Raw genomic sequence first — 17,114 nt, 5'->3', positions numbered from 1 at the left:
ACAAAGAGAAAAGAACAAAGATAATTTACAGCCCAGGAACAGGCCCTTTGGTCCTCCGAGCCTGAGCCGATCCAAATCTACTGTCTAAACCTGTCGGTCAATTCCTACACATTTGTATCCCTCTGCTCCCCAGCTGCTCATGCATCTGTTCAGCCGTATTTTAAATGAATCTACCATGCCTGCCTCTACCACCTCTGCTGGCAACGTGTTCCAGACGCACACTACCCTCTGTGTGAAGTACTTGCCGCGTGTATCCCCCTTAAACTTTCCACCTCTCACCTTGAAAGCGTCACCTCTCGTTATTGAATCCTTCACCCTGGGAAAAAGCTTGTCTCTATCCACCCTGTCTATACCCTTCATGATTTTGTAAACCTCAAATCAGGTCCCCTCTCAATCTCCTTTTTTCTAATGAAAATAAACCTAACCTACTCAACCTCTCTTCATAGCTAGCACCTTCCATAGCAGGCAACGTCCTTGTAAACCTTCTCTGCACCCTCTCCAAAGCGTTCACATCCTTTTGGCAATATGGCGACTAGAACTGTACACAGTATTCTAAATGTGGCCGAACCAATGTCTTGCACAATTAACATGACTTGCTGGCTCTTCTATTCAATGCCCCCCCCTCCAGTGAAGGCAAGCATACTATCTGCCTTCATGACCACTCTATCCACCTGTACAGCAAACCTCAAGGTACAATGGACCTGAACTCCCAGATTTCTCTGCCCAACCACCTTTCCCAAGGCTCTTCTGTTCACTGTATAATTCGCTCGAGAATTAGTCTTGCCTAAATGCATCACCTCACATTTGACTGGATTGAAAACCATCTGCCACTTTTCCACCCAACTCTCCAGTCTATCTATATCCTCCTTTATTCTCTGACAGTCCCTTATACTTTCTGCTACTCTACCAATCTCCGTGTCATCTGCAAACTTGCTGATCATACCAAGTGTCCTCTTCTAGATCATTTATGTATATTACAAACAACAGTGGCCCCAACACTGACCCCTGTGGAACACCACTGGTCACCTTTCTCCATTTTGAGAAACTCCCTTCAACCACTACTGTCTCCTGTTACTCAACCAATTCTTTATCCACCTAGCTAGAACACCCTGCACACCATGTGACTTCACTTTCTCCATTAGACTACCATGGGGAACCTTATCAAACGCCTTACTAAAGTCCATGTATATGACAGCAACAGCCCTTCCTTCATCTATCAACTTGGTTACTTCCTCGAAGAACTCTATGAAGTTGGTAAGGCACGATGTCCCCCACTCAAAGCCATGTTGCCTATCACTGATAAGCCCATTCTTTTCTAAATATAAATAGATTCTCAGTAACCTCTCCAGCAACTTTCCCACCACCGTCAGGCTCAATGGTCTGTAGTTACCCATAATATCCCTACTACCTTTCTTGTACAGGGGGACAACATGAGCAATCTTCCAGTCAGCCGGCACATCACCTGTATTTAAGGATGCTACAAAAACATCTGTCAGGGCCCCAGCTATTTCCTCTCTCGCCTCCCTCAGGAACCTGGGATAGATCCCATCCAGTCCTGGGGATTTGTCCACTTTAACAGCCTCTAGCCTACTCAATACATCTTCCCTACTTATGTCAATGTGATCCAGACTAATCAAACTTCTATCTCTAATCTCAACATTCATCACGTTCCTCTCCTCAGTGAACACTGATGCAAAGTAATCATTCAGAATCTCACCCATTCGCTCAGGTTCGACACACAGCCTTCCATCATTATCCTTTAGTAGACCAATCCTTTCTCTAGTTACCAGCTTGCATCTTATAAAAGAAGCAAATGCTTTGGGATTCTCCTTAATTCTGCTCACCAAAGCTATTTCATGACTCCTTTTAGCCCACTTGATTCCTCGTTTAAGACTTGTCCTGCTCTTCCAATATTCCTTCAGGGCCCGTTCTGTTCTTAGCTGCCTAGACCTTCTGTACGCTTCCCTTTTCCTCTTGGCTAGTCGTACAATTTCTCCTGTCATCCACACTTCATGAATCTTGCCCTTCATATCCTTTGCCTTCAATGGGACATGCCTATTCTGCACTATCTTTGAAAGCCTCCCACATCTCAAATGTGAACTTCCCTTCAAATAGCTGTGTCCAATCCACATTTCCGAGCTCCTGCCTAATTTTGATTTAAAAGGCCTTGCCCAGTTTAACACTTTTCCCTGAGGACCACTCTTTTTTTATCTATAAGTATTCTAAACCTTACAGAATTGTGGTCACTATTCCCAAAGAAATCCCCCATTGTTCGTTCCCCAGTACCAGGTCCAATATGGCCCCTTCCCTCGTCGGACGATTGACATACTGCTCTAGAAAACTCTCCTGGACACTTCTTACAAATTCTACCCCATCCAGACCTCTGACGCTAAGTGTATCCCAGTCAATGTTGGGAAAATTAACATCTCCCATCACCACTACCCTATTGCCTTTGTTTACCTATGTTCTTCTCCCTCATGCTCACTGTTGGGAGGCCTGTAATACAGCCCCCAACACTGTAATTGCACCCTTATTTCTCAGCTCCACCCATAATGCCTTACTACCCAAGATCTCCATAGCGTGCTCCTTTAGCACAGCTGTGATATCGGCCCTGACTAGCAATGAAACTCCACCCCCCTTTTATTTTCCTCCCTGTCTTGTCTGAAGCGTCTATTTCCTGGAATGTTTAGTTGACAATCAGCATGCCCTTCCTTCAACCAAGTCTCTGATTGCAATAACGTCATACTCCCAGGCACCAATCCAAGCCCTAAGTTCATCTGCCTTACTCTACACTCCTTGCATTAAAGTAGATGCATTTCAGGCCACCAGTTTTTTTGTGCTCATCTGCTCTCTGCCTACTCTTCCCTTTATTAATGTTATCTTCATAATTATTACAGTCTCTACCTCACTGCCTACTTGTTTTCTCTTCTGGTTCCCAGCCCCCTGCCACGTTAGTTTTAAAACCTCCCCAGCAGTAGCAAAAAACTCCCCCAAGGACATTGGTTCCGGTCTGGTTCAGATGTAGACCATCCATTTTGTAATAGTCCCACCTTCCCCAGATTTGGTCCCAATGTCTAACAAATCTGAACCCCTCTCTCCAACACCATCTCTAAAGCCACGTGTTCATCCTGCTTATTGTTTTCATTTCTACGCTGGCTAGCATGTGGCACTGGTAGTAATCCTGAGATCACTACTGTTGAGGTCCTCCACTTTTAATTTCTCTCCTAGCTCCCTGAATTCATCTTTCAGGACCTCATCTCGTTTTCTACTTATATCATTGGTGCCTATATGCACCAAGACATCTAGCTGTTCACCCTCCCCTTTCAGAATGCTCTGCAGCTGATCGTTGACATCCCTGACCAGAGCACCTGGGAGGCAACGTACCATCCAGGAGTCCTGTCTTCGGCCACAGAACCGCCTATCTACTCCCCTTGCAATAGAATCCCCTATGACTATGTCCCTATGAATTTTGTTTCCCGCCCTTCTAACAGCAGTACCGACCACGGTGGCATGATCCTGGCAACTGCTGCCCTCCCCTGGTGAGTCATCTCCCCCAACAGAATACCTGTTTTGGAGGGAGATGACCGCAGGGGACACCTGCGCTGTCTTCCTACTCTTTTTCTGTCTTTTGGTCATCCATTCACTGTCTCCCTAACCTGCTGGGGGGCAATGAAATGTCTTTGGCAAACATGGTTAAGGAAAATCTCAAGGCATTTTACAAAAGATCAAGTGGCAGCTTGGGATTGGGTAGGAGGGATTTATGCATGGAGATGGAGGACGTGAGTAAGGTCCGTAACAAATACCTTGTATCAATATTCACAAAGGAGAATGACATGGTAGATTAAGAGTCTTGGGAGGGGTATGTTAATAATTTAGAGCATGTCAAAATTTTTCTAAAAAGCGTTGTTGGGTGTTTTGAAAAGAACTAAGGTAGACAAGTCCCCAGGATCTGATGGGATTTATCCCAGAATGCTGAGGGAGGCAGAGGTCCTTGTACAAAATCTTTGTATCCTCTTTAATCACAGCATAAGTCCCAGCTATTTTCTCTGGGGCATCGGAGGCCTTACAAAGGTATTTAAAATGATAAGGAGCATGATAGGGCGAGTAACTGAGGCCTTTTCCCAGGGTGGCAGAGACCAAAACTAGAAGACATAGGTTTGATTTGAGAGGGGTAAGATTTGAAAGGAACCGAAGGGGCAACATTTTGCCTGTACAGAATGAGCTGCCACAACATTTAAAAAGCACCTGGGTGGAACATGAATAGGAAAGGTTTAGAGGGATATGGGCCAAATGCTGGCAAATGAGACTAGATTAATTTAAGATATCTGATTAGCATGGACAAGTTGGACAGAAGTTGTACTGGATGGCTCTAAGACTCTGACGGGAGAATTATTATCCCTGTTGACTTTCTTAAACAAAAGAACAATCTGGGAAATTATAGGCCAGAGAACCTTACATCAGTGGTAGGGAAATTATTGGAGAAGATTCTCAGAAATAGGATTTACTCAAATTTGGAAAAATTATGGATTTATTAGTGATAAGTAGCATGGCTTTGTGCAGGGAAGGACGTTTCTCACACACTTGATTAAGTTTCTTAAGAAAGTGACAAAAGATGATTGATCAGGGCAGGGAGGTCTATACTGACTATATGGACTTTAGCAAGTCCTTTTACAAGGTCCCTCATAACAGACTAATACAAAAGGTGAAGTAACATGCGATCTACAGTGAGCTGCTAAGATGGATATAATGGATATAGTCATAGAAGACAAAGTAGCAATGGGAGGGTGGTTTTCAGTCAGATCTGCGATCAGTGGTGTTCCACAGGTATCAGTGCTGGGATCCTGCTGTTTGTAATATATAGAATTCGGAGTACAATGTAGATGGTTTGATTAGTAAGTCTGCAGATGGCACAAAGTTTGGGGGGAGACGCCGTTAGGGAGAAGGATTGCCAGAGGATACACAGGGATATAGACAGGGTGCAGACTCAGGCAGAAATATGGCAGATGGATTTTAATCTGCCTGACAAAATGTGAGAAGATATATTTTGGGAGATCTAATGCAGGATGGAAGTATACAGCAAATGACAGAACCCTTTGTAGCATCAACATTCAGGTCTATAGTTTCCTGAAAGTGGCAATACAAGTGGATAAGGTGGTCAAGGAGGCATATGGCATGCTTGCCTTCATCAGTATAAAAACTGGAAAAACATGTTGTAGCTGTATAAAACTTCAGTTCGGCAACCAAACCTCATTTGGAATATTATGTACAGTCCTGGTTGCTACTATCAGAAGGATGTGGAGGCATTTGACAGGGTACAGAAACAATTGACCAGGCTGTTGCCTGGTTCAGACGGGATCAGCTATAAAGAGCAATTGGACATACTGTTCTCACTTGGACACCATTAAAAAAAATCACAATGCCAGGTTATAGTGCAACGGGTTTATTTGGAAGTACTAGCTTTCACAGTGCTGTTCCTTCATCAGGTAGCTAGTGGGGCAGAATAACAGGACAATTTCTGTGCACTATGATCCCGCCCACTAGCTACCTGACAAAGGATCAGTCTGAAAGCCAACACTCCCAAATGAACCTGTTGGACGATAACCTGGCGGTGTGATTTTTAAATTTGTCCACCCAGTCCACTGGCACCTCCACATCATGTTTTCATTTGAACATGAAAGAGTGAAGGGCAACCTGATAGAAGTTTTTAAAATTATGAGGGGCATGTATAGATTGGATAGTCGGCATCTTTTTCCCAGGTAAGAAATGTCAATTACGAGGGGACATTGCTTGAAGGTAAAAGGGGACAAGTTTAAAAGGATATGAGAGAGCAGTTTTGTTTTTTTTTTAAAAGAAGGTGCTAAATGCCTGCAATCCACTGCCTGAGGTGGAGGAGGAAACAGACCCAATAGCAAGGTTTAAGAGGCATCTTGACAGATACATGAAGAGGCAGGGATTTGAGGCAAAGGGTGTTAGTTTAGAAAAGCTTAATCTGTCAGCGCAGTCTAGGTGGGCCAAAGGGCCAATTTCCTGTGCTGTTCTTTGTACATACACCCTGAAAAAAGGAGCCTCCCTCTCTCACTGATCTTACACATCTTGTACACAGTGACATTACTACACAGACACCCAGGCGTACGCATCTTGTACACATTGACCTAACACAGGATCCCACAGTCCCCCAAACACACAACCTAAGGTTGTTGAGGAAGGTTTGTTTGGTCAGTATGGGTGGAAGTTAGAAACAGCAAAGGAGCAGCCACCTCATTGGGGATTTTCTACAGAACTCCAAACAGCAATCAGGAGGTTGAAGAACTCATAGGCAGGCAGATTCTGGAAAAATGCATGCAGAGTTGTTGTTATGGGTGACTTCAACTTTCCCCAATATTGACTGGAACCTCCTTAATGCAGATGGTTTGGATGGAGCTGTTTTTGTCAGTGTGTTCAGGAGGGTTTCCTTACTTAGTATGTAGACAGGCAGACGAGCGGAATAGCCATTTTGGATGTGGTGCTCGGCAATGAGCCAAGACAGGTGGGAGAAAACTTTGGTGACAGTGACCATAACTGCCTCACATTTACCATAGATATGAAGAGGAAAAGAGCAGTTACTATGGGAAGGTATTTAATTGGGGAAAAGGTAATTATGAAGCTACCAGACAGGCGTTGGGAAATACAGATTGGGAGCAATTCTTCCACAGAAAGGGCACAACAGACATTTGGAAACTGTTTGAGTTGTTGAGAGTGATGCATAAACTTGTTCCTTGGAGACAGGCAAGATGGAGTAAGATTAAGGAGCCTTGAATGACGAGAACAGAGGAGCTTCTCGTCAAAAGAAAGAAGGCAGCTTAGGTAAGGTGGAGAAAACAAGGATCTAGCATTTTTAGAGAATTACAGGCTTACTAGAAAGGAGCTCAAATGGACTGAGGACAGCCAGGAGGAGGCATGAAAAAGGCTTGGTGAGAAGGATTAGGGAGAACCCAAAGGTATTTTACTCATAAGTGAGGAATAAGAGAATGATTGGGGCCAATCAGGGATAGCAGAGGGAACTTGTGCGTGGAGTCTGAGCAGATACGGGAAGCCCTAAATGAGTTTTTTGCTTGGGTTTTCATTAAGGAAAGGGATCTTGTTGTGAATGAGAACTTTGAGGAGCTGGGAAACAGTCTTGACCAGATCAAAATTGATAAAGTTGATATGCTGGAAATTTTGGAAAACATTAAGATTGTTAAGTCCCCAGGGCCAGACCAGATTTATCCTAAGCTGCACCTGGAAACGAGAAAGGAGGTTGCTAAAGCCGCTGACAAAGATCTTTGCTTTCTCACTCTCCAAGAGTGTCATACCGGATGATTGGAGGGAGATGAATGTTGTTCCTTTTTTCAAGAAGGGAAATAGTGAAGCCCCTGGCAATTATAGACTAGTAGTCTTAAGTCTGTGGAAAGAATTCTGAGGGGTAGGATTTATGGCTATTTGGAAAAGCACAGAGTAATTAAAAGCAGTCAGCAATGCTGTGTGAGGTGCCGGTTTCGCCTCACAGATCTTAATGAGTTCTTTGAGGAGGTGAAAAGACAGATTGATGAAGGCCGAGAAGTGTGATGTGGTGTATATGGACTTCAGCATGGCTTTTGATAAGGTTCCCAGTGATAGACTCATTCGTAACTTCAGGCAGTATGGGATACAGGGAGATTTGGCTGTCTGGATTCAGAATTAGTTGGCTAACAGAGGGCAGAGATTGGTTGTACATAGAAAGTATTCTGCCTGGAGGTCAGTGGTGAGTGGTGTCCCACAGGGCCCTGTTCTTTGTAGTTTTTATAAATGACTTTGATGAGGAGGTTGAAGCGTGGGTTAGTAAATTTTCAGACGACACAAAGGTTGGAGGTGCAGTTGATAGTATTGAGGGCTACTGCAGGCTGCACAGCGACATTGACAGGATGCAGAGCTGAGCAGAGAAATGGCAGATGGAGTTCAACCTGGATAAATGTGAAGTGGTGCATTTTGGATGGTTGAAATTGAATAGTGAATATAGGATTAAAGACAGAATTTCTGGCAGTGTGGAGGAACAACAGGATATTGGTGTTCAAATGGATAGATCTGCCAAAGTTGCCACCCAAGTGGAGAGGATTGTTAAGAAAGCAATTGATGTTTTGGCTTTCATCAACAGGGGGATCGAGTTTAAGAGCCACGAGGTTTTGCCTCGTGAGACCACAGTTGGACTATTGTGTCCAGTTCTGGCCGCACTATTACAGGAAAGATAGAGGCGTTGGAGATGGTACAAAAGAAAACAACCCCCCACCACCCACCCTTCTTCCTTTGAGCCAGTTCTGTATCCAAATGGATAGTTCTCCCTTTATTCCATGAGATCTAACCTTGCTAATCAGTCTTCCATGGGGAACCTCATCAAACTCCTTACTGAAGTCCATATGGATCACATCTATTGCTCTGCCCTCAATCTTCTTTGTTACTTCTTCAAAAAAACTCAATCAAGTTGTGAGACATGATTTCCCACGCACAAAGCCATGTTGATTTTCCCTAATCAGTCCTTGCTTTTCCAAATACACGTACATCGTGTCCCTCAGGATTCCCACCGGTCTATTGTTCCCTCGCTTGTCTTTACCACCCTTATTAAACAGTGGCACCACGTTTGCCAACCTCCAGTCTTCCCACACCTCACCTGTGACTATCGATGATACGAATATCTCAGCAAGAGGCCTAACTCTAGCTTCCCAGAGTTCTCAGGTACACCTGATCAGGTCCTGGGGGTTTATCCACCTTTAACCATTTCAAGACATTCAGCACTTCCTCCTCTGTAATCTGGACATTTTGTAAGATGTCACCAACTATTTCCCTGTAGTCTATATCTTCCATATCCTTTGCCACAGTAAACACTGATACAAAATATTCATTTAGTATCTTCCCCCAGTTTCTGTGGCTCCACACAAAGGCTGCCTTGCTCATCTTTGAGGGGTCCTATCCTCTCCCAAGTTACCCTTTTGTCCTTAATATATTTGTAAAAACCCTTTGGATTCTCCTTAATTCTATTTGCCAATGCTATCTCATGCCCCCTTTTTGCCCTAGGTTAAGTTATTTTATTTTAAATTAGGAATAATCCTCAGCACAACAATGGGCCAAACGGCCTATTCTGTGCTATACTTTTCTGTGTTCTACACACTGACATCACACAGGCCACCTCCCTCTCACCCATACCCTGACATTACATTTGCAGCCTTACCCACACTTGTCCCCTTACAGGTTGACTTTTTGCAGACAGACTCCCCGACACTCATCTTGAGCAGACAGCCTCCCATTCACTTGGCCTCTACACACTGACCTTACACAGGCACCCAGGTGTACACACTCTCTACACATTGACCCTGTGCTGGAAGCCTCTCTCTCCCACCTTCATCCTCAAGACACCCAACTGTACATTTGCCCACTACACACAGACATTACATAGGCAGCCTCTCCCACACTCATCCTGTACAAACTGACATTAATAGACAACATCTACTACAATTTCCCTGTACACACTGACCTTACACAGACAGCCTCCCCTACACTTGTTCTGTACACACTGTCATGACAGCCAACTTCCCCCAAACTCATACTATATGCTCTGAACTTATACAGGCAGCCTACCCCACATCACCCAGTACAAGTGACCATACACAGGCCCTCTCCATCACTCTCGCGCTGTACACACTGACCTTGTGCGGCCAGCGACCCTCACACTCACCCTCTACATACTGACATAACATAGTATGATGATGTTGTGGCTTTAAGAGGTTAATTTGTCTTTTTTTTAAAAATAAAGAGATTGTAAGGCAGAGACACCAAACAATCTATCAAACCACTTGAGTAAAAGCTTGGGTTTTGTTTAACAACCTGAATGGGTGTTAAACAGATCAGGATTTCTGAGCTTTGGTATTTCAGTACTATCAGAGGCTACTGGGGTCTCAGAATTGGAAGCTTTCATAAATGTCTCTTGGTTGCTACTCTCTGAATTTTCTCGATATATTTTTTCCTTGGATTGGAGGACTGCATGCGACAATCTGCGACTGAATTTGCCTTTTTGCCAAGAAGTGTGTTGACAGGATGTTACTACGTTCAAAGCAGTTAATTAGTAAAGGTTACTGTATCTATTATTCCGTTATGTTTTCCAGTAAAGTTATTCTAAGTTCAAAGTGTGAGAGAAGATTTGTAGCTCGGGTGCTCATTGTTGTGGTTCTATTCGCCGAGCTGGGAATTTGTGTTGCAGACATTTCGTCCCCTGTCTAGGTGACATCCTCAGTGCTTGGGAGCCTCCTGTGAAGCGCTTCTGTGATATTTCCTCCGGCATTTATAGTGGTTTGTCTCTGCCGCTTCCGGTTGTTAGTTCCAGCCGTCCGTTGCAGTGGTTGGTATATTGGGTCCAGGTCGATGTGCTTATTGATTGAATCTGTGGATGAGTGCCATGCTTCTAGGAATTCCCTGGCTGTTCTCTGTTTGGCTTATCCTATAATAGTAGTGCTGTCCCAGTCGAACTCATGTTGCTTGTCATCTGCGTGTGGGGCTACTAAGGATAGCTGGTCGTGTCGTTTCGTGGCTAGTTGGTGTTCATGGATGCGGATTGTTAGCGGTCTTCCTGTTTGTCCTATGTAGTGTTTTGTGCAGTCCTTGCATGGGATTTTGTACACTACATTGGTTTTGCTCATGCTGGGTATCGGGTCCTTTGTTCTGGTGAGTTGTTGTCTGAGAGTGGCTGTTGATTTGCGTGCTGTTATGAGTCCTAGTAGTCGCAGTAGTCTGGCTGTCAGTTCGGAAATGCTCTTGATATATGGTAATGTGGCTAGTCCTTTGGGTTGCGGCATGTCCTCGTTCCGTTGTCCTACTATTATAGGACAAGCCAAACAGCCAGGGAATTCCTAGAGGCAATGCACCCATCCACAGATTCAATCAATAAGCACACCGACCTGGACCCAATATACCGATCATTGCAACGGACAGCTGGAACTGACAACCGGAAGTGGCAGAGACAAACCACATTAAATGCCAGAGGAAACATCACAGAGCTTTACAGGAGGCTCCCAAGCACTGAGAATGTCACCTAGACATGGGATGAAACGTCTGCAACACTTATTCTAAGTTCTTTTTTCTTTTGTTTGTAACTATAGTGTTTAAATAAATCATGTTTTTGCTTAACATCAAGTAGTTCAACCAGTCGCATTGCATCTGGAACACAGCACTTCACATCTGCCTTTAAAATAAGAAAAAGTTGGGTCCAGGCTACCTTCTTAAAACATTGAGGGATCTGGTCTGGTCCATAACAGTAGACACGTACATCTACACTTGCCCTCTACACACTGACCTTATGCAAATATCCTCCCACATTCTTGCACTGAACGCACGTGCAGACAGGCTTCACTACACTCACCTTCTTCAAACTGATATTACACAGAACACCTCACTTCCTCTCATCCTGTATGTATGGAGATTACACAGACGGCCTTCCTCAGTTGTCTTGTACAGACTGACATTACACAGGCAACCTCCCTTTAACTCACCATGTACTGACCTTACAAATCAGTTTTCCCTACACTCCTTCTACACAATGACATTACAATATGTGCACTCATCCTCTACACATTATCCTTGTACAGATAACCACCCCCATAGTCACCCTGTACAAACTGATATTAACAGACAGCCTCCACTACAGTGACCCTGTACACAGTGAACTTGCAGACAGTCTTCCGCACATTATTCCTTTGCAAGCTGAGCTCATGCAAACAATTCCCCAAAGACCCAGCTTGCCCTCTACACACACTGACTTTACACAGGAAGCTTCCCCCACAGATGCCCTCTTCACACTGACAGCACACAGGTAGCCTGACATACACTCATCCTCTACATTCAGCCTTTGAGCTTGTCAAATATGTTTGAGATTCTTGCTCCCTGTGTGGATGAGAGCAGGGAGCCTGTAGGGAGGATGAGCAAACGGACGATAAAACCATAATACAGGGAGCCATTCAAGCACAGGGAGGAGAAAGAGAGAGACACATGTCGTTGTATTCCGGGATTGTATAGTCAGAGGATTATCACCGCTCTCCGTGGCCAGGATCGAAAGTCTCAAAGGTAACATTGTCTGCCTTGTGCCCAGGTTCAGGATATTTCATCTGCGCTGCGGAGGAACTTGAGTGGGAGGGGAAAGATCCAATTGTTCTGGTCCACGCGGATATCAATGACACAGGCAAAAAGAGGCAAGAGGTTCTGCTAAGGGAATATGAACACTTAGAGACTAAATTAAAAAGCAGAACCAAGATACTAATCATCTCTGGATTACTAAATGAGCCACGAGCTAATCAGCACAGGATCAACAAGATTGAAAAGGTAAATACTAAAAGATTAGTGTGGGAGAAACAGATTAGCATTCATGGGTATCAGCAACAGTTCTGGGAAGGAGGAAGCTATTCTGAAGGAACGGGCTTCACCTAAATCATGCCAGGACCAAAGTTGTGGCAACTCAACCAGGGCTGTGGAAACAGGGAAGGGATTCAATTGCATGGGAAATTATGGACAAATTTGAAGGAGGGGCAGAAAACTGCTCGGGAGAGGTTATTAATGCTTTCAGAACAAGATGGACAGAGCACATGGAAAGGATCACAAATGTAAAACTTCAGGCATAGCAGAAAATGGGACAACTATAAGGAGACGACAGTCAATACTTGATGGAAGGTGTGGTATTTAAATGTGTGCAGCATACAAAACAAGGTAAATGAGCTTGTCGTGGAAATTGAAGTTTGTGGTTACGAAGTCGTGGCTATCACAGACATAGCTGCAAGGTGATCAGGGCTGGGAACTAAATATCCAAGCATATGCATCCTACCAAAAGGACAGGCAGATGGGCAGAATTGCCTTGTTTAAAGCTAAAGGAGCTTTAAATTGATGACATGAAATGATACGGAGTCAGAAGGTATAGAATCTGAATATGCGGAACTGAGGAACCACAAAGGGAAAAAGACCCCGATGGGAGTCAGGGAAGACTGGAAAAAGGGGCGAAGGTAACACCCTTGTTTAAGAAGTGAAGGCAGAGAAGACAGGAAATTTTGTGCCAGTTTGCCCAATCTTGGTCTTTAGTAAGATTTTAGAATCCATTATGAAGGACAACACTGCAGAGTACTTGGAAGTGCATGATAAAATAGGGCTGAGTCAGCACAGCATTGTATAGGAGAGTTCACATCTGACAAACGTGTTGGAATTCTTTGAGGAGGTATCATGCAAGTTAGACAAAGGAGTGCTAATGGATTTCCAGAAGACCCATGACAAGGTGCTGCACAGGAGACTGCTAGGTAAGAGCCCATGGTGTTCGGAGTAAGGTACTGGCATGGATAGAAGATTGGCTGACTGGCACAAGGCAGACAGTAGGGATAAAGGGGTCTTTTTCAGAATGGCAGCCGGTGACTATTCGAGTTCCACAAGGATCTATGTTAGAACCACAACTATTCACATTATACGTTAACAATATGGATGAAGAAACAGAGGGCATCATGCAGATAACACAAAGATAGATGGAGGGAATGGTAATATTGAGGAAGCAGGGACACTGCAGAAGGACATATACTGGCTAATGGAGTGGGCAAAGTGGCAGCGGATGGAATACAGTGCAGGAAGGTAGGAGGTATCGTACGTTTGGTAAGAAAAATAGAGGCATAGCCTATTTTCTAAATGGAGAAAGGCTTCAAAAATCTGAAGCACAAAGAGACTTAGGAATCCTTTTTCAGGATTCTCACAAGGTTAACATGCAGATACAATTGGCAGTTAGGAAGGCAAATACAACGTTAGCATTTATTTCAAGAGGGTTAGAATACAACAGCAGTGGCGTATTGCTAAGACTGTACAAGGCTCTGGTCAGGCTGCATTTGGAATATTGAGAGCACTTTGGGCCCCACCATGAAGAAAGAATTTGCTAGCATTTGAAAGTGGTTTATAAGAACGATCCTGGGGGTGAAGGGCTTGTCATATGACAAAGATCATATGACAAGCCCTTCACTATGGGTCTATACTCAATGGAGTTTAGAAGGAGGAAGAGACATCTCACTGAAACTTAGAATACTGAAAGGCCGGGATAGAGCGGACATGGAGATGTTTCCATTAGGAGAGATTAGGTCCTGAGGGCACAGTCTCAGAGTGAAGGGATGACTGTTCAGAACGGAGAGGAGGAGGAATTTCTTCAGCCAAAGGATGGTGCATCTGTGGAACTCGTTGCCACAGAAGGCTGCGGAGGCCAAGTGTATTTAAGGCAGAGATGGATAGGCTCTTCATTGGTAAAGAGATCAAGGGTAACATGGAGAAGACAGGTTAAAAACATATGAACCAGACTCAATATTGCTCTATGGTCTGACAGAGACTTTATACGCCTGCTCCACCACACTCGCCCCTGACATGCTGTCCTTACATAAACAACCTCCCCCAAAGTTAGCCAGTACACAGTGACATTCCACATACTCACCCTGTACACAATGTGGATGCAATATACCTTTAAGAAAGTAAAAGCTAGCAGTGACAGCATCAAGTGCTCTCAACAAGACAATGTAACATGTGCTTCAGCTACTGGGGTTGCTGGTTACCTGGAAAAGTCAAAACAGATTTGAATTCGGCCAGTTTAAATTATACCCCGAGAAAAATACCAAATTCCAATCAAGTTTGAATTGAGTATATTGACAATCTGAAAAGCCAAATGACACAATCTGATGTTTTGGGGTATAAGAGCAGGGAAAATTGAACAGTTGGGAGAACTGCCACCAGAACAGCAGTTGTGGACTGCTAGTCAGAACTCAGATACCATCTAGAGAAGGAGATCGCAGAGTAAAATCTCAACACTGACCTGGGGAGCAAATCTACTGACAAAGATAAACAGAAGATTCGACCGCTGGCTGGTTTTAAAATTTGAATTTTTCTGTAAACCGTAATTGGGAGTTTTGTCAGACTAGTATTATAAAAAAGTGAAGGTAACAGATAGATTAGAGTAAGGAATTGAAAATAGCTGTTGGTTAATTATTCTCTGTTCTACTTTAAGAAATAAAGTCGTTTATTTTACTTTCACTAGTTCTTGACCTATCGAATTTTCACAGATTACTGCACAGGATAAATCTTTTCTGGCTTGCTGGGTTAAAATAAGCAGGAGGGTTTACCACGTATCATAACAACAGTGACCATACACAGGTAGCAACCCTCTCACTCACCCTGAACACACTGGCCATAGGAGGCACCTTTGCCCTTGCTCAACCTGTACACATTCACTTTTCATGGACAGCTTCCCCTAGTCTCGTTCGCCACACTCACCAGACACAGGGAACTTTTCTCTACATAAACGTACCTGACACGACAGCCTTCCCTTCACTCGCACTGGCATTAGAAAGCAACTGACCCTACACTCACCTTGCATGCACTAACCTTGTACAGGTTGCCATTTGGCACTCGCCAGAAAACATAGTGACCTTACACAGGTACACTCTCCCACACACAGATTCTACACTTATGCTCTCAGCCTTACCCACGGTCACCCTGACCAGATGCTGGCACCCTCCCTATACTCAACCTGTACACAGATCTTACACAGGCAGCTTCACTACAGTTGGCCCCTACACAGTGACCTTATTCAGACACACATCCTTACACTTATCCTATAAACACTGTACCAACCCCGGATTTAGCACCGCCCTCTTGACCTGCAATCTTCTTCCCGACCTCTCCGCCCCACCGCCTCTCCAGCCTATCACCCTCACCTCCTTCCACCTGTCGTATTCCTAGCGCCCCGCCCCAAAATTCCCTCTCCCCCTACCTGGCACACCAGCCTCATTCCTGAAGGACTTATGCCCGAAACATCGACTCTCCTGCTCCTTGGATGCTGCCTGGTCTGTTTGCCCTGCACCACATTTTTCAACTCCTATAAACACTCACCTATAATCACTATAAACACAGGAAGCGTTCCTCAAACATACACTCTACACATCCACTTTATACAAGTAGCCTCCACCACAGTCATCCTATATGCACGACCTTATACAGGCAGCCTCCTTCACACTCCCACTATACACACTGATCATACACAGACAGACTTCTCACACCAACCCAACACAGTCAGCTTCCACACATTCACCATGTATCTTAGCTTGCGGGAGATAACGAGCTCTGCCTTACCACAAGCTCATCCACTGATCCATTGCTGCTGATGACAAGTCCATTCAGTTGCTCCTGGATCTGTCCAATGGTCTGGGGCAGATCCCTTGCTGGAATAAACCATTCATGTTCCTCCTCCTCTTGCAACATCTCCTGGAAGCAGCGCTCGATGAACTCTTCCTCCCACAACTCCTCGACAATCTGGATGGGCCAAAGACAAAAATTCTATTGCTTGCTGGAAAATGCAGTTCACTCAGAATCAAAGCTGTACTTTCCACTAAGAAAGCTCGAATGTGCACAATTCAGTTTTTGTTTCAGAAGGGCATGATAGGCAGATAAGTGATTCCAACTAATTATTGGTGAAATGGGACCACATGGGACCAGCTTCTGTGCTGGTCGTGACCCATTTTAAGACATTCACCATTGTTTGTAAAATCTGTTTCCCTTCCCATTCCTATCCGCATTCTGACTCTCTTGACAGGGACATGTTCCCCACCAACCAACCCTCTTCTGGCACCTCCCCCTGTCCCCGCAAGAATTGCGAAATCTGCATCCAAACCTCCCCCCCTCTCCTCTGTCCGAGGCTCCAAAGGAGCCTTCCTCATTCGACAAATTTACCCGTACTTCCACACAAGATCTACAGTGTCCATTGGTCCTGATGTCGTTCCCTCTACATTGGGGAGACAGGATATCTACTTGTGGAACGCTTCAGAGAACATCTTCAGGACACACGCACATAACTTCCCCACTGCCCCGTGGCTGAACACTAACTCGCTAAGGACGTGCAGGTCCTGGGCCTCCTCCACTGCCAAATCCTAACAACCCAATGCCTGGAGGAAGAACACCTCATCTTCCGCCTTGTGACCCTCTAACCACATGGGATCAATGTGGATTTCACCAGTTTCCTCATCACCCCCCCCACCAACCCCTTACCCCTGATCCAACCTTCCAACTCAGCACTGCCCGCTTGA

General features: G+C 44.6%; 1 protein-coding gene across 5 annotated transcripts in view; it reads right to left on the bottom strand.

Moving 5' to 3' along the window:
• LOC132823347 (polyadenylate-binding protein-interacting protein 2-like) overlaps positions 1-17,114 on the bottom strand; it is a 44,930-nt gene that overhangs the window by 6,371 nt on the left and 21,445 nt on the right. For all 5 annotated transcript variants that reach the window (XM_060837070.1, XM_060837068.1, XM_060837072.1 and 2 more), the window contains one exon: positions 16,165-16,344. In XM_060837070.1, coding sequence (XP_060693053.1) covers positions 16,165-16,344 — 180 coding nt within the window. The remainder of the gene's footprint in view (positions 1-16,164; positions 16,345-17,114) is intronic.

Source organism: Hemiscyllium ocellatum, chromosome 16 (assembly GCF_020745735.1).
Source record: "Hemiscyllium ocellatum isolate sHemOce1 chromosome 16, sHemOce1.pat.X.cur, whole genome shotgun sequence".
Lineage (NCBI taxonomy): Eukaryota > Metazoa > Chordata > Chondrichthyes > Orectolobiformes > Hemiscylliidae > Hemiscyllium > Hemiscyllium ocellatum.
This window is presented reverse-complemented; position numbering and strand designations above follow the sequence as displayed.